Genomic DNA, 22,341 nt, shown 5'->3' on the forward strand with positions numbered 1-22,341 from the left:
AAAAAAAGGGGTGTGTGTGGGATGAATCAACTTATTTACTCTGGGAGAAAATAGTAAACTACTTCTTTCAGAGAATAACATGAGAATATGAATCTATCAATGAGCCAAAATAAAAGAGGTGCTGCAACAAAACAGAGGGACCTATCAGGAAACAAGAGATGGAGAGCACACAGCCACTGGTCCTGCACTGCAGGAGAAATCTCAGGGTAGGAGAAGGTCAGAGAATGCTGAGGGGAAGCTGATGAAGGAAGAATGCATCAGGTTCGCAGTAAGGGGAGGCTTTAATCAAAGCCCATCTTCTCCTGAGCCTCCTAGCCACAGCCCTGTTATTAGTGGGTCAGCAGCAGCCTGGAGGGAGGGAAGGAAACTGACATTTATTACATGCTTCCTAAATCTGGTGTGACAGGCACGTTCTCATCTGTTATCTCAAGACACCGGCCTCCCTCCACGCAAGTATTCTAAATACACAGAAAAAATACACAGAAGAATACTAAAAAAGGTCACCGGATATGAACACTAACTCACATGCCTCTCGTGGATACAGATGCATTACCAGCCATGCATGTGAGCTCCCTATGGATTTTAAAATGTGATAATGTTTACAAGTCACCCACGTATGCCCTCAGAGTTCAAGTGTTTTAAGTTTATTTGGTAAGGTAAACAAGCAATTTGATTTTGCCTCACAAACTGAAATGTTTGTGACTTTTTAAAAAATGAACAACCATCAAGACTCTGTCTGTGTCTAGCCCATGGCCATACAAACCTTACCTGTGTACACACACACACACACACACACACACCCCCTCGTACCTCTGGGTTCTGCAGCCTGAGGGCAGACCAGGTTCTGAGAGAGAAAGAATCCCTAGTCAACACTAATCCAACTTCCTATGGGAACATTTCAAACCCTAAAGGGCCTCCTCCCAGTATTAAACCAGTCCAATCCAGTATAGCTTGTAAGGTGTGACTGAATCCAGGTAAGAGGCTGAATCACAGCCTCCAGGTCCTATTAAAGAAGATGACTCTGACCACTGCCTTACAGCCTAACCTTCCCAATTACAGTGTCTTTAAAGAATTAATAGAATGCTATGGGATGGTCCCATTAAATTCTAAATCCAAATGAACACAATGAACAAAAATCATTGCTACCCAACTGCACACTCAGAGAAGTGAAAAATTCCTGGCTGCCTAATTAGAAAATATTTAAATGGCATGCTTCTAAAACACAACCTGTTCCAAAAATGTTGTCTTACTTGGGTAATAGATTTAAAACATGCTTGTGAAAAGAATGCCAGGGGCTTGAAAAGGAGAGTTAAATAAATGAATGCGATAAATTAAGAACAAGAAGAGGACAAGCAGAAACTAGTGAGCTGAAATAATTTCTCTACAAAACACCCTCAGCATTTCAGTCCTGACATACTTATTAGTATCTTGACGTGTGGCCACCTGAGGCTCGCCTGGCCCCACTGCACAGTCTGTGCTCTTTGTTCTGGCCCGTGGGTGCCCATTCTTGCCTCTGCCTGTCGGACAGAAATGTTTTCACGCTGAGTGATGCTGGGCGCTGCTGAGTTGGAACTTGGCATTCATCAGTGTTCCAGGGCAGGGACTGATAAAGTCAGACAAGTTGGGGGCTGAATTCAAGCTGGAAATCAGAGCTTTATTTCTCAGAAAGGAAAAAGTCCATTTTCCTGTGTGTATGAGCATACTTGAGAGCACAGAAGTCTCAGTTGAACCCTCTACTGTTAACACCTGCCTCTAAAGAACGTGTGCTACTGTCAGGAATTTCACTCCTCTGTGTGTGTCTTAACTCCTGGTGACTTACCAATCTGGTGTCTAGAGGATACTCCTAGAATCCCCTGGCTATTGGTTCTCAGTTAATTCTACTTCATCCTCTCTCCCTTTTAAGCTCCTTACTCATCAAATGCTCTTGTGACATGCTTGTCATCTAAGTCCATCAAATCCAAGTCTGCTTTGTCATTCTTTCAAATGAAAAGTAAGGTAAGATATCTTACCAGTTGTGATTTTTGGTGAAAAGGTTTTAATATGCTTTAAAGAAAATTTAAACTATATAGACAAAACAAGCAGAAACTAGTATAGATATATGGTATTTTTATTATTTGAACCCTTTGCATGGAAAACTGAATATAACAAATAAACGTGCCTAGAAGGAATTAGGAACAGAATTTCCTAAGACAGAAGTAATATAAAAACAATGTATTTATCAGTGACCTATTTAAATAGAACCCACAGAACCATTCCTTGTAATCTTTTCTACTAAATCATATTACTTTATCATCCTTACTATTGAAACCGAGCAGGACCCTGTGGGGCTCCTGGGCAAGGAAGCTTTTCTGTCCCGCGTCTCTTGTCTGTAGGGAACAGATTACAGCCTCCATGATCTTCCCTGAGTCCCAAAGGGCAGATTCGAACAGCTGCCAATCAGGGAAGGGAGGGGGATGCAGAGACAAGAGAGGGCCAGCCCTGGGGCAGCGTCCTGGTTCCTCCTCAAGGGATACACATATCAATATCTTTGAGCTCTTTACAGAACTAAAACCTCCAATAAATGGAAGGTGCCAGCATTCTTCATTCCAGAGAAGACCCCCTGAGGCCAGATTAAAGGAACCAGAGAAGCTAATCAAGATTAGGAGATCACCTGAGACCAGATTAAAGGCGTGCAGGCCCTGCACACACCCTAATCTTATCAGCAACCCCACCCTTGTACCACTGCTATAAAACTCCTCACCAAATCCTCCTGGGATGGGACACGCAGTTTTGAGGGGCACAAGTCCGCTGTGGCCCCCTTTACCTGGCAGAGCAATAAAGCTATTCTTTCCTACTCTACCTGGCAGAGCAATAAAGCTATTCTTTCCTACCCTACCCAAAACCCTGTCTCTGAGATTCAGTTTGGCACCGGCGCACAGAGGCTGAGTTTTCAGCATCACTATCCATTGCACAATCCAGGCTATCCACCCTCTGTAGGATAACACGACACACTAAAACTACAGAATAGTCCATTTGTGATTTTCCTCTTACTGGTACTAAGTATTTTAATGTTCTCTTATTATCTACAACTTTCCTCACTACATTACAGTTGTTGGTGATGCTATTTTCAGAGATGGCTGATTCTAAGTTAAACAATTAATGCTGTCCTCATTAATTTCTTACAAGGGACCAAGATCTTAGCTGGCAGTTATATATGATACTGCTCATTTGGTCATCTTGTAAGCAGATAGGGTAGGGGGTCCCCGGAGAAAGAGAACCAGGCACGGCTTTCTTTATGTAAGAGGAGCCATTTTTGGTCTAAGCCATTTTGTGATATAAGACTGGCCACAGTGCTTGCCCTTGAACAGATCTCAGTAATTAATGATCTTAATGGAACAAAAGAAAGCAGAAACATTGCCTGTTATCAGGCAAGAGAAGTAACAATAGCAAAGATAATATATCAGTTGTAAAGATTCCCAGTTCTGTTTCAATGGTGAAGATGAGCCTGAAATGCTCAACCACCAGATAAACTAGAACCTAAGGGATAACGATGGTGACCTTTTCTGACCCTTGTGACTTCAATCAACTAAAGCTTGGGCTCTGTCCACCACCCAAGCCCCTTCATGAATATGCATGTACTGCTAGCTTAAAACCTCCCCAATTTTGCTGTTTGTGGAGACACTGCTTCTGGAAAGATCTCCAGTGTTCTCCTTACTTGCTGCAAGTAAAATAAATCCTTCCCGATCTTTGGTTTGGTTGTGTCTTTTGGCTGGACACCCACCAAAAGGCAAACCCAGTTTTCAGGTAACAATTTCTTAAATCCATCAAGAATTTTCACATGTCTTTGCTGAATATCATTAGTTTTCAAGGATGCACTACCACAGCTTCTCTGGCCAAAAGTTCCATTTCTTGATATGCAGTCTGCCTACAGGAAATTACCTAAGTATTTACATGGAAGTATACGAGGACTTGAGAACCCAGAGCAATCACCTCCATTATTTAAAAGTGTATGTGATATGGAGCACGTGAGTTACCTTCTGAGCCTCAGTTTAATAATTTAACAATTTGATAACAAATTGATAACAATGGAAATAGTGCCATCTATTTCACAGGACTGTGATAATTTTAAAAGCTACCATATATTAAAAACAGGCAGGACAGGAATTAATACCTGGTCAACATTCTGCATCTATTTCCTGGGTACCTGCTATGTGACAGTTACTTTCTTTTTACCTCCATGGAACATTCTTAGTGTGTAACATCTATAAATCAGTCTTATGAAAATTTCTCTTCATTTTTATTTCATATAGTAGTTCTTTCAAAAAAAAGAATTTTAGAAAATTAAGCTTCTATGGAACTTTTAGAATAAAAGTTAGTAAATTGTTAGTAAAGTGCTGTTTACTGGGGTTAACAAACACGCTCTCCACTTTCAAAAGTCATAATGTATAAGGGGACACTAATAGAAATATGCTAGACAATCACGTGCTTGACTCACAACTGTTGACAGTATTCACATCAATACAGAATCTGAAGGATGCTATTACCTTCCCATTTCAGATCTTAATTCTAAATCTTAGAAGATACTAAATGCAGTTGGCCCTCTGTATCTACGGTTTCTGCATCCTCAAATTCAACTAACCATGGATCAAAAATATTTGAAAAAAAATTCCAGAAAGTTCCAAAAAGCAAAACTTGAATTTGCCGTGTGCTGGCAACTATGTACACAGCATTTCCATTGTATTAGGTATTAGAAGTAACCTAGAGATGATTTAAAGTATATGGAAGATGTGTGAGGTTATATGCAAACACTTCACCATGCTACGTAGGGGACTTGAGCATCCACAGATTTTGTTATCTGCGGGGGTCCTAAAGCCAACCCCCCCGGCAGATACCAGGGGACAATTGTACACAAAAACCTTACTAAATCAGTTATTACAAATAATACTGGTTTACTCTTAAATGATAAACACTATTTTCCTTCTCATCTCCAGAGAAATCTCTCGCATTCTATCTACTGCAGGTGACCTTGTCACATCGGAGTACCATAACCCTCTTTCCATCCACTGCCTCAATCACGAGGTTGTTTCCTGTGAAGCCCTCCTTCCCTCTTAAGGGCCTTCTCAACAAAGTATCCTATATGGTTAGACTTGGCATCTGAGTAGAAACCAAACCCATGTGCCACCTCAGATGATTTTTATTACAGAAGTCAAGTAAAATTCATATAAATAATAAAACTTTTTATCTGAAAAAATCCAAAAAGCCCAATGAAGTGGGTATATTTCCAGAGCGAATCCAAATAAATACATTACAAAATTTAAGAGAATAATTATCAAGTAAAAACAACTGCTAAGTAAAACACTACTCTCTAAATGTGATTAGTACTGCCCAATAGCCAAAAATCCGCTAACAGTGATTTCATAATTGTTCATAACTTTGTCTCCTTTGTTCCTAGAGTAAATCAAGGCTCTCACCAAAGAAAACCATGTGGAGCTCAATGCCACCTGCTTAATTCTTACACATACTAGGAAAAAAAAAGTACTCATTTGTTTTTTAAGTAAAGAGAAAGGCCCAAGAACTTACAAAAAATACAGTTCTACAGATGAAAGATTTCTTCTAGTAAAAGAAACCACAGTAATTCTAGGCATAGGGTAACTGAACAAAACTTCAGCAACAAAGATATCTTCGAAGTATTTAAACCTGATATTCAGTATTTTTACCATGAACTCCAACAAGGGAAAACAAAGCACACTAGGAAATCCAAGGAAATCCAAAGTTAAAGCTAAACATACTACTATATACAAAATAGACAGTACACAGAACTCTACACAATATTTCATAATAACCTATAAGGGAAAAGAATCTGAAAAAGAATAGATACATATGCAGCTGAATCACTTTTCTGTACACCTAAAACTAACACGTTGTTAATCAACTATACTTCCATTAAAAAAAAAAAGTTAAAGCTAAGCAATGTTCTAAAATGATCACTCTGTCAAAATAAAAGTTCAAAACAAATCACTTTCACAAGATCCAAATCTTCTCCTAAAGCAACGTGAGTTCTGTAACATTAAACAGGAAATTTTAGGATCTGTGACACAGCAGTGACTTATTTAAGTATAAAAACGCACAGCAGGTATACACCAATTGGTACTCATAATCCTTCCTAAGTATTGAAGAGACAATGCCTGGAGATCAGTTGTTTTTAAAAGTCAATTATTTTAGAAGAATAGCTGGCTTCTAAATGTTTTGCTTCTAAGCTAAAAAACTTCAGAGAGCAGAGCACACCCTCAAAATGCATCGTGACACACATCCTTTGGTGTAACAATCCAAATACTGTCATTCAAAGGCTAAGAAGACCTTTCCACCCCAGGTACAGAACAGGTGAGACTTGACGGCCTGTGTTCTAAGTCACATGGGACACAGTGTGATCGTCACACTGTCTGTGACCATGAAGCCCTCTTGGCACCGTGTCCCTCAAGGAGAGCTGGCACTTTACTCTGGGCAAGCACAGGATTTTCTTTTTAACTCAGCAATCTACACCTACCTCTACTGAAATGTTGTCCTGTAAAGGAAGCAGACTATGACAGCGCTTAAAGGGGACTCTTGGGTGTGGACCCATGGGAGACTCAGTTCAGTTCTATAGATGTCAAAGTCTCCAAAATAAAAAAGAGTGGGGAGAAAGGGGAGAGAAAGGAAAGGAAGAAAGAGAAAGGGAGAGATGGGGTTCCAGGCAAACAGACTGGGTGAGAATCTAGCTCTGCAAGCTGGTAGCAGTGTGACCCTGGCTAACCTGAAGTTCCCCATCTATAAAAGTGGGTGACAGCAGCTCCTGCTTTATGGGACTCTGGGAGATGAGTGAGATAACATAAGGAAAGCATTTAACAGAATGCCTCACATGCAGAAAGTTATCAAAATATGACCTATTCCGCCTATTGTTTTTATTGCAATCCAATAAGTTTGTCAGTTTAGTGAGTTACTCTATTCGGGAAGATATTCAGTTCTTCAACGACATGACATAATCCTTGCAAAACTAAGAAAAATAACGGAGATCAAAACATCATTTTCAGTAAAGAATTTCCAGGAATTTCATTTTTTGTAAGGCAATAGGAGTGTGGACTCAACAGGCAAGTACCTGGGTTTGAATCCCAAGCCTGACACTCGATGGTTTTGTGACCTGAAGCAAGTATTTACTCTGGTCTCAGTTTCTGTCTGTAACTCAGGGAGGACAAGATTCCCTTAGGGATGCTGTGTGGCCTGAGTGAATGAACATATGTAAACTGCTTAGGACAGCACCTGGCACTTAGTAGGTGCTACGTCAGTGTTAACTCAGATCTTGGGGTTAACAATTCTCACCGGGAAACTGATTACCACCCCGAAGTTGGCCATCGTTAAACCCAGCTGCTTACTAGAGTAACTAGATGAGGACACTATGATATGGAAACTTGTGAGGCTTAGTCTGAACCTTGACCTCACTAATCATCAGTTCTCTACATACACAATCTTGGTCCTCCACCTACAGATTCTACGTATCAGAGCTTACTCTCCACTAAGTCACTGACAAAATCCAAAGACACACCATAGCTCTGTGTATCTGAGTGACGATCTCTGGGTAGAGGAAATGTGATTGTTTTTTCACTTGTCTGTATTTCTAATGTTCTGCCATACACATTCAGTGCTTGTCTAATAATAAAAGGTTATTTTAAAATTTGGAAATGAAAGAAACACTTCTCAGATTTGTCAAAGGGGGAAAAAACCCAACAAATTCCATACCTGTATTTATGAATGATGGCATTAAATAGTTTTCCATCTCTCCAGCAGGTGGTGAAATTTTCACACTGAATCCCCACATAACCCTCTGTGGCCTGCTGTGTCCACAGTAACAATCTCTCTTTTGCAGACATGTCTTCTGACTCACCAGTAACATGGATATCAGATATCTAAATGGAACAGAAAACATTAAACCGTTAGGAAGGAAGGAAACTAACACAGATTAAGAACCTACTATGTGCCAAGCACTTTACAAGTGCTGTTTCACTTAATCCTCCTAACTCTCACTTGTAAGAGGAGTATATTTTCCCCATTTTACATATAGGGAAACTGAGTTTCAAAGAGGTTAACAGATGGAAAAGTCAGATTTAACCCAAGCATCTCATTTATTTTTCATTCCAAAATGTCCCAGTGTTGAAAATTCTCCATTCCACTTTACTAATTAGATCTGTTCAAACAACTTAAGCACATGTTTTTCCAAGTTCAAATGGATCAAAGCAGAACCTACAAATTAATCTACGTTACTGCCTGCAGAGAACTTGATCCAACAGGTATTCTGTGTAAAGAACAGAAAAGGAAAACAGCACCCTCTCCAATTAACCACATTACATAACAATTTGGCTTGAGGTCTCTCTAATTTTCTCATGAATCCTCATTCAGCTTACTCAATGGGAAACTTTTATCAAATAATTTTCCCTATACTTTGTTTTCATTAATTTTTTAAAGTCTCTTCCATTAAACGATAATAAAACAGGTCCCCAGTTCACACGATTTACATCTGCAAGTCGCCCTTTGATAAGGGTCCTACTTAACCTGCTGATGATGACATTAAGGCACCAAGTGACCTCGGCAGGGGTCACACAGTGATTTCCAAACTGGGAGTAACACCGGCAAACTGTTCCCTCAGCCAGTGCAGGAGCAAAGCCAGGGGATCAAGAGGACAGGCGGCCATCCAGGGTCAGATGGGAAGCAAAATGGAGGGGGGGGCAAGTCATCCTGCACCAGGAAGAAAATCCCTGAAGTCATGACACTGGCCCCAGTCCTGGCCGCTAGTCCCATAGCTTTGAACACGTCATTTTACATCTGTGAGTCAACATTCTCATCTATGAGGAGGAAGGAGGCAGAAGCAGATAATGTTCAAGACTCTTCAGTCTAAACTCTGAGAGGCTAAGACACTGTAAAAACAACACAGAAGGCAAAGGTCCAAACAGGCAGTCAGGCAACTGAAAGTAGAAAACCCAGACCAAAGATAGCCCTTAGTCTAGAAAGGTGAATGGATAAAGAAGATGTGGCACATATATACACACACACACACACACGCACACACACGCACGCACGCGTGCACACACAGTGGAATATTACTCAGCTGTAAAAAAAGAATGAAATAATGCCATTTGCAGCAATATGGATGGACCTAGAGATTATCATACTAAGCGAATTAAGTCAGACAGAGAAAGACAAATACCATAATGATATCACTTATATGTGGAGTCTAAAATATGGCACAAATGAAGTTATCTACAAAACAGAAACAGACTCAAAGACACAGAGGACAGACTTGTGGTTACCAAGGGGAGGGGCGGTGGGGGAGGGATGGACTGGGAGTTTGGAATTAGCAGATGCAAACTATTACACATAGAATGGAAAAACAACAAGGTCCTACTGTATATAGCACAGGGAACTATATTCAATATCCTGTGATAAACCATAATAAAAAATATGAAAAATAATATATATGTATAATAACTGAGTCACTTTGATCTACAGCAGAAATTAACATGACATTGTCAATCAACTATACTTCAATAACATTTAAAAAAATAAAATAAAACAAAGAAAGCCTTTTACACTGGCCATTGCTTGGTGCAAACAGAAAGCCCTTTATTCCTACCGCTGCTCCAGGAGCCAGAGGACTAGAGGCCAACCCAGGGACGTGGGGAAGGAACACGTGGCAGTTAAGCCCACCCTAGGCCTACCAGCTCTGCCAGCACCCCGTGGAAGGGATATAGGCCCACACGCCTCTCTCCATCCGGTACTGGGTGAGACAGCCGTTCCAGGGAGCTCACACCCAGACACAGCCGGAGCAAGGCTCCCCACACAGGGCCAGTATTTGAAAGTGCAGGTGTACCTCAATTTAGTCATCTTTCCTAGGAATCTGTGCTCATCTCCACAGCACAGGAAAGAACTGTGTGCATGAACATGTTATATAGGATATATGGGAAGGATTTCTTTTTGTTTGTTTTTGTTTTCATTTTATTGAAGTATAGTTGATTTACAAGGCTGTGTTAGTTTCAGGTGTACAGCAAAGTGATTCAGTTACATATTTATATATTCTTTTCCAGATTCTTTTCCCTTATAGATTATTATAAGATAGTGAGTACAGTTCCCTGTGCTATAAGGTAGGTCCTTGTTGGTTATCTCTTTTATATATAGTAGTGTATATCTATTAATCCCGAATTCCTAATTTATCCTTCCCCCCGCCTCTCCCCTTTGGTAATTTTTTTTTTAAAACATGGGGGGAAAAAAAGAGCAGAAACATCGCCCAACTTCCAACTGACATTCTGCCCTAAAATCATGCTGGCGAGCCTTTCCAGCACATCCCAGGAGTTCAAATCCCATCTCTACCACCTACATGTTCAAGTTACTTATCTGCTTTAAGATCGTTCTCTCACTTGTAAAACAAGGATGATAACAGTCATTACACTGTGTTGTGCAAATTCAACAACACGGACATAGAGTAATGCCTGGCACACAGTAAGTACACTTTCAATTTGTTGGCTATTTTATTGCTATGGTTATTCTTTTTTTTGACAAAGGGAGAAGCAAATACTTGGCTTTATTATTCTCCCAATTCTCTTAGGAAAAGAGTAAAAGATAAAAGTTTTCAAATTTGTTGCCTCAGACCAACTGAAATCTCTGAAAACAAGGTTCAGAGAAACGAATCTAGGAAACTGTAAATGAAAAGTTGAACCTCTATGCAAAATTTCACAAGAGCCTTTACAGATTATAAAATCAGCTTCTTTTGGACTTGTGGTTGCCAAGGGGGAGGAGAGTGGGGGAAGGATGGACTGGGAGTTTTGGATTAGCAGATGCAAATTAGAATATATATGATGGATATAAGCAACAAGGTCCTAACTGTATAATAAATAGCACAGGGAACTATATCCAATATCCTATGATAAACCATAATGGAAAAGTATATAAAAATGTATATATGTATAACTGAGTCACTTTGCTGTACAGCAGAAATGAACACAACATTGTTAATCAACTATACTTCAATAAAATTAAAAAATATATATATATATAAAATCAGCTGCTTCTGGGAACCCTAAGAACACAGGAGCTACGTGGGTGATATTTATAGCTATATGAAGAAAGGGGCGATAGCTGGGCAGAGGCGGGGACTGGTTTCTGCCGGGTCAAGAACGTTCCACGCCAGTCCAGTCACAAAGGTAACTACCTATTAACAAGGGCTGCCAAAACATTTCAACCACAGGGTTAAGTTTAATAGTTGCAGCGCTGCCCAGCACATCCAGGGAAAGATATTAAGAAGAAGAGTTTAGAGGTCTGAATATGGCTAAACATCAACCAGGAGAAAATAATATATTTTATTAAATAAGTTCCCGAAAGTTCCCAAATCATATTTCAGCACGTTATTCTCACACACACTGTATCAGACCATTACACATGCATACACTGATTCAAAAGCTATAGTTTTAAAGGGTATTTCAAATATGTTCTGAACCAAACTTTAACATATCGAAGACCACTATCACGTTTAGTCTTTCAGCTTCTCCTGGGATTTCCAATTAACTGAGTAGTAACCCCACAGGGAAATCAAGGCATTTTTAGATATACTGTTACCACTAGTCACTACCTATCTGAGTCTATCAAACTTTTCATGATACGGTGTAAACAAAATTAAAAAGCAAAATAAACCAAACGCTAAACGTTGTTAAGTCTGCCGTTGCCACTCATGACTCCTAATGTAAAATCTGTGCATTCAGCAAAACAGCCTGACTCTTCCATCAAGGGCAGGCCACGTGGGATTCTAGGAAGTAACCACGGCTCCTCCCTTCGAATCCTGGAGGCACACAGAGAGCAGAGATGGTTTCAATTCCTGATGCCTGCATTCAAATCCCAACTGCAACCACTAAGAGGAATAAGACCCAGAGCTACTCAATGTGGATGGACCTAGAGATTATCATACTAAGTGAAGTAAATCAGACAGGGAAAGATAAATATATGATATAGCTTATTTATGGAATCTAAAAAAAATGATACGAAGGAACTTATTTACAAAACAGAAAGAAACTCGCAGGCATAAAAAACAAACATGGTTACCAAAGGGGAAAGGGGGGGAGGGATAAATTAAGAGTTTGGGAGTAACAGATACACACGACTATATATAAAAGAGATAAACGACAAGGACCTACTGTACAGCACAGGGAACTCTATTCAATATCTTGTAATAACCTGTAATGGAAAAGAATCTAAAAAAGAATATATATAAATATATGTATACTTGAATCACTTTGCTTTACACCTACAACCAACACCACATGGTAAATTAACTATCCTTCAATTAAAACAAAGAAAAGATTCTCCTCATTTTTAAAACTTACATGATGCCATAATAACATCTTCCTCCTGGAGCAGTTCTAAAGTTTAGACAAGATAATCTGCACTATCTCAGCACAGGACCTGGCAGATAGAAAACTCTACAAATGTCAGCTTCTCCCACAACTTCATGAGCAGTATTTGCTGCTTCAAGCCTCTCACCAGCGATCTGTCAGCTCGCATCTAACACAAACAAGATCGTTTAGACCCAAGTTCCTTTCGAAACTGGAAGCCCTCATGCTTCTCATCCGGGTCACTGCTGCTGCCCCCCAAGTGCAAGTTCTTCCTCTCACTGAGCCTCTCCGGCCACGTTTCATCTCTGCTTCATCTCCCAGACCCAGACTGTCTCCACTCCCAACTTTCCGGAAGTATCTCTTCCACGGGAAACCAAGTCCGCCTCAGCATCATTACCCTGCCCCGCTTCTGCCTTTTTACTGAAACCCAGGCCCCGCCACTGCACTGCGTTAACTCAAGTCCTGGACACCACCGGGCCCACGGGCAGGGCATGTGTTTCGAACGCTCCCAGTGAAAACCAGTAGTTTTCAAACCATTATCCATGGGCACAAAGACCTTGCCTTCACACAGCAGGTCACTCTTGTGCCACCACCTTCCTGCTGTCCTCAAGATGACCCACACTCCCCAGCGGTCTGACACCGGGCTGGCTGTCCCCGTCTGCATCCAGGGCCCCATCCTCACAGGCCTTTGTCTTCCCTCCATGTCAGCCGGTCACACACACCTGTGGCCACAGCCTGGATCTTGTCATCTTGAACCCAACTTAGTCCACTTCAGGTCTGTACCTTCTGATAGCAATGTCCATTCTTCCAGTACTTTCATTCCTTAACTCCAGCTGGACCAACCACCAGGCTCAGCAACATCTCACATTCCTCCACTGGCCTGATTCTGCCCCGTCTCTGAGCCCTCTGCTCTCTTTACCTCCTTCTCCATTCGGTTTGCACCACATGATCCATCACTTCAACCACCATCCTCAACTCCCTCACTCCGTCCTCACCTTGCAACCACCCAGCCAAACCTCAACCCTGATCCAGGCAGCGGTATGTCTTCTCCAACCCTGCCCTGAGTCTTCTCCACCCCTGCCCTGAGTATACACCTGAACTAGAGGAAACCATACCACCACGTAGACTACTGCCTCCACGAATCCCAGCTCTGATCTCAGCCGGGGGCTCCAGGAAACTTGCCTTTTCTTTTCAGTGTCCTAAACAGCTGGTTTTTCTATCCCTCACAGCATCTCTGCCAACTCTTCCCGAAATGCCTGAAACTCGTACCCCACCCCCTCTTCTTTCCACATCTGGCATCACTTTTTCATCTTTACAGAGAAAACAGTGACACACATAAGAGCCCCCCACTGTCCCACCTTGTCACCCTTGACCTTTGCTTCCTCCTGACCTGCTTCCCTCCTGTGAATCCTCCACCTCCTGGGGTGGGGGTCTCACTATCAGTGACCCTCCCCTCACCTGGGTCTTTTGCTCTGAGTATATAAGATGCCCAAGGCTCTTCCATCCTAAAATAAATAAAAACAAATAACCCTCATAAACCCAGTTTCCTCTGTACTTAGCACCAACTCTCTTCTCAGTAAAGCAACTGGAAAAAAAAAACCATTCTGTGTTTTATAATCTTTATTATCTTTACTCCTCAACCCGTCCAGACTTGGCTTCCACCCCAAACACTCCACGAAAAGTAAGGAGAGGTGACCAGATAAAAAGGGAGGGAGTTCTTGCTCATGATTCTGTTTTCTCAGGAAAGAAGGAAATTAGACGGTTGGTGGAACGTCACAGAGGAAGTGGTGGGCACAGGAGGGGATGAGGCGCTGAGAGACGGCACAGGGTCATCGGTCTCTCCTCCAGTTCCCCATCCTGACCTTGCCGAGGCAGCAGTTCTGCCAAACCTGCTCATCTGCGAATTCCCCACGAACCTGGGGAGACCGAAGTACCTGATTCCAGGGATGCATGAGCTGCCCCAAGACTGTCTTCAAGGGAAAAGAGGGTCTTATAGCCCCATTTCTTCTGTTTCCCCATGGCCAACGATGAGCTGAAGCAACTATTTATTATCTTTACTCAGGACCATCGCCTCTAGTCTCCAGTGTCAATACCAACAATACTGGGCTCAGGAGAGCTTCCCCTTCCTCTGGAACTAAGCCTCAGTGTCGGGACGAGTAACAGCCTCCTAACCAGCTGCACTGGACCACGTCTGCCCTGCTCTCACTCCGCAGGCACATTAATCCAGGTCAGTCTTGGCTGGTCTGCCCAGACCCAAGCCATTCTCCTTCTATTCCACGATCAAACCATACGAACGTCAGACCATGCGGACTAAACACTCCCTCTCTCCTCGGGTCCTCTGTTCAGGCTACTTCTCCCCTTGGAACATCCTCCCCATACCCTGCCCAATGTGGTCAGACTAGGTGCTCACTTACCATCTGCTGAGTAAGGGGTGGGAGACAGAGAGGGAAGGGGGAGGAAGGAAGGGAGGGAGGGAGGGAAGGAGGGAAAGGAGGAAAGAGGGAAGGAGGGAGGGAAGGAGGGAAAGGAGGAAAGAGGGAAGGAGGGAGGGAAGGGGGAGGAAAGGAGAGGAGGGGGGAGGGAAGGGGGAGGAAGGAAGGGAGGGAGGGAAGGGCGAGGAAGGAAGGGAGGGAGGGAAGGAGGGAGGAGGGAGGGAGGAGGGAGGGAGGAGGGAGGAGGGAGGAGGGTGGGGGAGGCGGGGAGGAAAGATCAGAAAAACGTGTCACGTTTTCATTTGGTATGAATGGGTTTTAGTCTCTCATGTAAACCTTGTCATCTTAGAAAGTAAATGGCTGCCAATTAAGCTCACTTTGCAATCATCACCAAACACCCCGACCACTGCCCAGAAGTGCCCGGGCGGTGAGCCCAGCCCCGGAGATTACTCTCCAGAGCCCTGACCAATCCCCATTTCTCTGGGTGTGTCCGCCTCTGTGTCTCCAGCCGCCCATCACCCCCTTTTGCGTACTCCTGGCCCCACGTGTCCCCATGTCTGTGTCTCGTGGCCCCACGTCCCTGGGTGTCTCTGTGGCCTGGGTGGGCCTTTCTGAGGTGGCTGCCCCACGCTCCCCCTCCTGCTGCCCCAGTCCTGCACACAGTGTTATTTATGCCCCCCCCAGCCCGTGACAGCCACCGCCATGCCCCTCACAGTGTCCCAAGGGAGGAGGGGCATCCCTGCCAGGAGCCCTCTGCCCATCTCCCTCCCTGCCTCGCAAGCCCCCGCCCACCACCCTCACATGGCTCACATTCAACTGCCGGAAGTTTTGCTGTCAATAAAACGTTTGAGGATCGCAAAAAAAAAAAAAAAAAAAAAAGTGAGAGCCCCACATTACCTAAGTGTCATCGAAATCATTTCTGTAAAACAGTTTCATAAACTTGACCCAGGACATAGCCTTGGAATGCCTTTTCAATGGAAGAAAACAAGCCATCACCCCCCCATCTGAGAGTTCACTCCCAGCTGACAGCGGACTGGCCCGCTACCTGCTGCGGGAATTGCTACAGCCTCCTGATTCTGGTCAGCTGAGGCTGCAAGCCTGGAAGTCCTCTGAGTAAAGTCAATGGCACTAGATGACTGGGCAACAGCCACACCTGATTTTTATGGATGTTGTCATGGTTCTGGCATGCAGGGAGGGGAGGGCACACCAACAGCCAACTTCCAAAGCTGACGCACATACTCCCTAGGAGACTATTCACATTTTTATTTATTTTATTCTATACTAGGCAAATATGCAACTTAAAAAAAATTTTTAAATAACTATAATTTATTGAAAAGGTTAAAAAGTTAATCAAATTTACTATTTAAATAATCGACATGTGACACCAGAAAGGCAATGTCTCTGAGGTTAAGAGAACTGAGAAATTTAACTTAGAGAGGCTATAAAAATAGTAAAGGATTAAGGAATCCGAGGAACTCAAACTGGAAGGTCACAAAGCCCTCTGGCAACTCCCTGGTTTCACTGGTGAACAAGCTGAGGCCAAAGGAGGTGAGGGGACTGGCCCAGGGTCTCAGCACTCGAACAGGAAGGGGCCGAGGGGATGGACCTATGTCTCCTAAATTCCAACTCAGAATTTGCAAGAGGAGAGTGAAATCTCTCCTTCATATTTAGAAAAGAAATCTACCCGTACAACTCAGACTGATCTTTCCTCAGGAGGCCCAGTGGGTGCTCACTCTTCAATGCTGGAGAGATGTCTGCACCCGGGTTGGGTTAGGGTTAGGGGTAGCCCCCAGCTCCCCTCAACCCTAAGGTCAAGACCCTTCCCCTGGAGCTTCCTAGCCTCTACACTGGCAAAGCAGCTGCTACAGAGAACACTTCTCATTTTCAGAGGAGGACCCACCCCTGGATCTCTCACAGGAACCAAACGTCAGGGTTCACAGAGGTTCCCTCACTAGACTAGACACACGCCCTTGACTGCCAGCCTCGCCACAGAGCAGCAGAGCTGTCCCTAGATTCACGTCCTTCCTCTTCTCCCAGAGCTGCTGCAATAGGCCCTCTGGATGCATCTGGACTGAGCTGCAAATAAACATATTAGTTTTACGACTCGGTCCCTCCCAGGGGTTATTTCTGTCAACCAAGAGGTTGACAGAATTTTAAGCTAATGGTGGAATTAGAGAACACACTCTCTGACACGTTATAGGTATTCACTAAACATCTGCTGAAGAAACAGTCAAAAGAAGAATGGACCTGGGGGATGAGAGGCAGCTCTGCTGGTGCAGAAGGATACCTTATGTCCAAGGAAAGAAAGAAGTGCTCTTCACAACAGATGGTCACAACATGTGTCCCCTTTTTAACAGGAGCAGAAGACAGTGGTGAGACAGAAGTTATAAAGCGCCTACAACCTCCTGTCTTTCTCCCACATACTACTTCATTGAATCCTCAGAACAAGAAACCATCCTAATTCACAGACATGGGAAGTATGACCTGCATTAAATGTAAGTCTTCTGGTTTCTCCAAAGAAGACATACAGATGACCAATAGGCACATGAAAAGATGCTCAACATCGTTAATTATTAGAGAAATGCAAATCAAAACTACAATGAGGCACCACCTCACACCAGTCAGAATGACCATCATTAAAAAGTCTACAGGGACTTCCCTGGTGGCACAATGGTTAAGAATCTGCCAGCCAATGCAGCGGACACAGGTTCAAGCCCTGGTCTGGGAAGAGCCCACAAGTCGCGGAGCAACTTAGCCCATGTGCCACAACTATTGAGCCTGTGCTCTAGAGCCCGTGAGCCACAACTACTGAAGCCCATGAGCCTAGAGCCAGTGCTCCGCAACAAGAGAAGCCACCGCAATGAGAAGCCCACGCGCCGCAACTAGAGAAAGTCTGTGTGCAGCAATGAAGACCCAACGCAGCCAAAAATAAATAAATAAAGTCTACAAATAACAAATGCTGGAGAGGGTGTGGAGAAAAGGGAACCCTTCTACACTGTTGGTGGGAATGTAAGTTGTTGCAGCCACTGTGGAAAAGAGTATGGAGGTTCCTCAGAAAACTACAATAGAATTACCATATGATCCAGCAATCCCACACCTGAGCATATATCCACACAAAATTATAATTCAAAAAGATATATGTACCTCTATGTTCACAGCAGCACTGTTCACAGTAGCCAAGACATGGGAACAACCTAAATGTCCATCAACAAATGAATGAATAAAAAAGATGTGGTACATATACACAATGGAATACTACTCAGCCATGAGAAAGAACAAAATAATGCCATTTGCGGCAACATGGATGCAACTAGAGATTATCATACTAAGTGAAGTAAGTCAGAAGGAGAAAGACAAATAACATATGTTATCACTTATATGTGGAATCTGAAATAGGACACAAATGAACCTATCTACAAAACAGAAACAGACTCATGGACATGCAGAACAGATTGGTGGTTGCCAAGGGGGAGGGGGTTGGGGGAGGGATGAAGTGGGAGGTTGGGATTAGCAGATGTAAGCTTTTATGTATAGAATGCATAAACAACAAGGTCCTACTGTGTAGCACAGAGAACTATATTCAATATCCTGTGATAAACCATAATGGAAAAGAATATAAAAAAGAATGTATGTATAACTGAATCACTTTGCTGTACAGCAGAAATTAACACAACATTGTAAATCAACCATATTTCAATTAAAAAAATAAAACTTAAAAAGAAAATTTTAAGTCCTCTGACTCAAGAGCTCCTAAGTCCCCTTTCCTCTGCTACACCCAATCTGTAGCGACGCCCTACAGCATTTCAGGAAGAGTTTTATCTATCAATGAACCAGCTCATTTTACAGAAGGAAAAACTGATTTAAGGGATACACAGTGGATATGGGAATGGTAGTTGTCAAATGTTCTCCCTGCAGAACCCAAATCCCTACTGGCTAGTCACGAGTATCATCCAGGGAATTTCAATTCCTTCATATAGTTTTGTTAAAATAAACGACAGTTTATACTCTAATTGAGAGAGTTCAGGTATTAACAAGGATGAAAGCAGCAGGTTGGAAAAGGTGATCTCAAGATGCTTCCACCTCTTTTAACATAATTATTTCAAGAGTGAAAGTTTATCATTGGGAGCAAGGTTGTTGCAGAGCTGTAGAGGGTGGTGACCCATGTTCCATCCCCGACCCCACCGCTTACTGGGCCTTGGTTTCCTCTCATCAAGATGCCGACACGCACACATGGTTCAGAATGGTGCCTGCCCCACATGAGTGGAAGTGACTACACCAGACTGAGGATTATTCCCTACATTTTTTTGCTCACATTGCTTGACACTGTATTCAGGCAAAAGCAAATTCCACATTGAATGTGTCAAAACACTCAAATATTTCCAAGCCAAGATGTTTGCTTCCAAAGATAATCTCTTTAACAATGTTTCAACTATTTTGGCAGAAACCAATGTAATCAACACATTTTTAGAGTCTGCTTCCAAGTTTCAAAAATGTGTGAAAAGGCTCCACAAAATATTCTTAACTGTAAAGACAGCACACATATTTTGAAAATGCTATCTGGTTAAAAACTGCCTTCCTAAAAGGAAGAGTTAAATTGAGGATAAAAGTAAAAAGTTGATAAAGTTCAAGTGCTAATGCTCTACGTTGATGGCTACCTTTAGCAAATGCTCATTTATTTCTTATTCAAATTATGGGGGAAAACTAACACAGATATGACTATATTTCTTGTATAGTAAAGGATTTTAAACTTGGCATGTCCTTCATTTAACTGAAAAGATAGAGGCATTCTATTGCTGATAGAGATCCAATTCTGTGCAATGATTTTATAACTAAACTTTCACAAACTGGGTCATGAAATCCAAATGAAGACTAGAAATTTAAAAATCTAGGGTGAAGCTGGTTCTCAGAACTTAGCATGTTTTCAAGAAACATGTGAGAGGGCGCCTGAAACATATGCAGTGCTCTCACATTCCGTCATAAGATATTCTGATACAGTTAAATCCAGGGTAAAGCTTCATCTGGAGATGATTCTAGCACCACAGGGACCCTGGGGTCCACTTGAGAATATGAAGAGTAACGAGCACCCTAGCCACAGTCTTGACCATCAGAATCATTGGCCCGCGGTGATCCATTATATTAGAATCACTAGGGTTGACATCCGGGCACCTATATTTTTCTTTTAATATTTATTTTATTTATTTATTTTCTTTATCTTTTTTTTTTGTTTTTTATTTTTTGGCTGCATCGGGTCTTAGTTGCAGCACGCAGGATCTTTTGTTGCAGCACACAGGCTTCTCTAGTTGTGGTGCACGGGCTTCTCTCTAGTTGTGACATGCAGGTTTTCTCTCCAGTTGTGGTGCACGGGCTTCTCTCTAGTTGTGGTGCACAGGCTTCTCTCTAGTTGTGGCATGCGAGTTTTCTCTCTCTAGTTGTGGTGCGTGGGCTCCAGAGCAAGTGGGCTCTCTAGTTTGCTGCAGGTGAGCTCTCTAGTTGAGGCACGCAAGCTCAGTAGTTGTGGCACACAGGCTTAGGTGACACCAAGCATATGGGTTCTTAGTTCCCCAACCAGGATTGAACCCTCATTCCCTGCACTGGAAGGTGGATTCTTTACCATTGGTAAGTCCCCAGGCACCTATATTTTTAAAAGCTCCTTAGGTGACACTTACATGTGGTCTGTTAGAGAACCAATGACCTATAAATAGAGAAAACAACAATCTTGGCTGAGAGCAACATCACAAGACTGGGAAGAGGTGGGATTTGTGAAACTCAAGAAGAAGAATGCTTTGTGGGCACAGCTCGAGGGGAAAGGCAGGACTCCCCGTCACAAGTCCGGGAAGCATGTGAGTCAGACAAAGAAGGGGCCCTGCACAAGGTGCAGACCCTGAGCTCATCACTTCCTGTCCCCAAACGTGCTCTGCCTCTGCCACCTCTGTTGGCAACACTCATCCTCCCCAGATGAACATCAGCTCTTATAAACATCAACCCCTGTTCCAAGTTCACAGCATCTCCTTCAGAACTCTGACAGCTCATCAAAGTAGGATGCTGTGTCATCATTTAAACTCAGCTACTCCCATCTGCTGTGTTCCCTTAAGGACCTTATTTAACCTGAGTTTCCATTTCTTCCTTCCAAAGAGGAACTGTCTATTTCACCTATTTAATACACTTGTTAAGAATGATCAAAAGACACAACGTGTCTGAAAGTGTTTTTCCACTTCCAAAGCAATATGCAAATCTAAGATGCTTCCTTTGTTTACTTACACCTCTTTACCCTAGTGAAGTTTTCACAGGTTATGAGATTTACATTCAGTAGATGCCCAAGAAGGGGCGGCTGAGTCTGCTCCACAGAACCCCAGGGCCTGGAGGGCCACCCGAGGTTGGCTTACGATGGCAAGGATTAAAGAGGAGGTGGGCTGGTCACCTAGACTAAGAATGACAAATATCACAGGACCTGGGAAGTTCAAGTCAGAGGCTTAAACTAAGTCTAAGCTTAAGATAAGTTCAAAGAATTGTGCAATATTCTACTTTGGAGATTAACCCAAACGTCACTGAGCCCAACCGTGCACACACAAATGAATGAGTAAAAATGACTCAAATAGAGAAGATATGGAAAAGATTTTGAAGGGACAATGTCTTGCAAAGGAATGCTGGCTAACAGGCCATTTCTGGGATGGAATACTAGTGAAGGGGCTGAGAGCTCTCATTTGCATCCAATTCTGCAATGAAAAATGGAGAATCCAATGCAAGATAAAGAGGGCCGTGCACAGTTCTAACCAAAGATAATTAGGCAGAGTCCACCTCCAAAGTACCGGGAAGAGTGCATTTACGAGCAGCCAAGCTGTTGGTCTGACTCTGCCACCAGTCTTTATCTGGACCACGGGGAAGTTAAGATATCAAACTCCTCAGATAAAATAAAAACTATCCCTCATCAAAAAGTCTACAAACAATAAATGCTGGAGGAGGTGTGGAGAAAAGCGAACCCTCCTACACTATTGGTAGGAATGTAAGTTGGTGCAGCCACTAAGGAGAACAGAAATGGAGGTTCCTCAAAAAACTAAAAACAGAGCTACCATATGATCCAGCAATCCCACTCCTGGGCATATATCCGGAGAAAACCATAATTCAAAAAGATACATGCAACCCAATGTTCATAGCAGCACTATTTACAATAGCCAAGATATGGAAACAACCTAAATGTCCATCAACAGAGGAATGGATAAAGAAGATATGGTACATATATACAATGGAATATTATTCAGCCATTAAAAGGAATGAAATAATGCCATGTGCAGCAACATGGATGGACCTAGAGATTATCATACTAACTGAAGTAAGTCAGAGAGAGAAAGACAAATATATGATACCACTTACATGTGGAATCTAAAAAAATTGATACAAATGAACTTACTTACAAAACAGAAACCGACTCACAAACTTAGAAAACAAATTTATGGTTGCCAAAGGGGAAAGTGGGGGGAATGGATAAATTAGGAGTTGTGGATTAACATATACACACTACTATATATAAA

General features: G+C 42.6%; 1 protein-coding gene across 1 annotated transcript in view; it reads right to left on the minus strand.

The window, feature by feature from the left end:
* Window positions 1-22,341, minus strand: part of DST (dystonin) — a 494,547-nt gene that overhangs the window by 201,693 nt on the left and 270,513 nt on the right. The window contains exon 9 of the mRNA XM_060021645.1: window positions 7,750-7,916. Coding sequence (XP_059877628.1) covers window positions 7,750-7,916 — 167 coding nt within the window. The remainder of the gene's footprint in view (window positions 1-7,749; window positions 7,917-22,341) is intronic.

This window comes from Delphinus delphis, chromosome 10, assembly GCF_949987515.2.
Source record: "Delphinus delphis chromosome 10, mDelDel1.2, whole genome shotgun sequence".
In the NCBI taxonomy this organism is placed as follows: domain Eukaryota; kingdom Metazoa; phylum Chordata; class Mammalia; order Artiodactyla; family Delphinidae; genus Delphinus; species Delphinus delphis.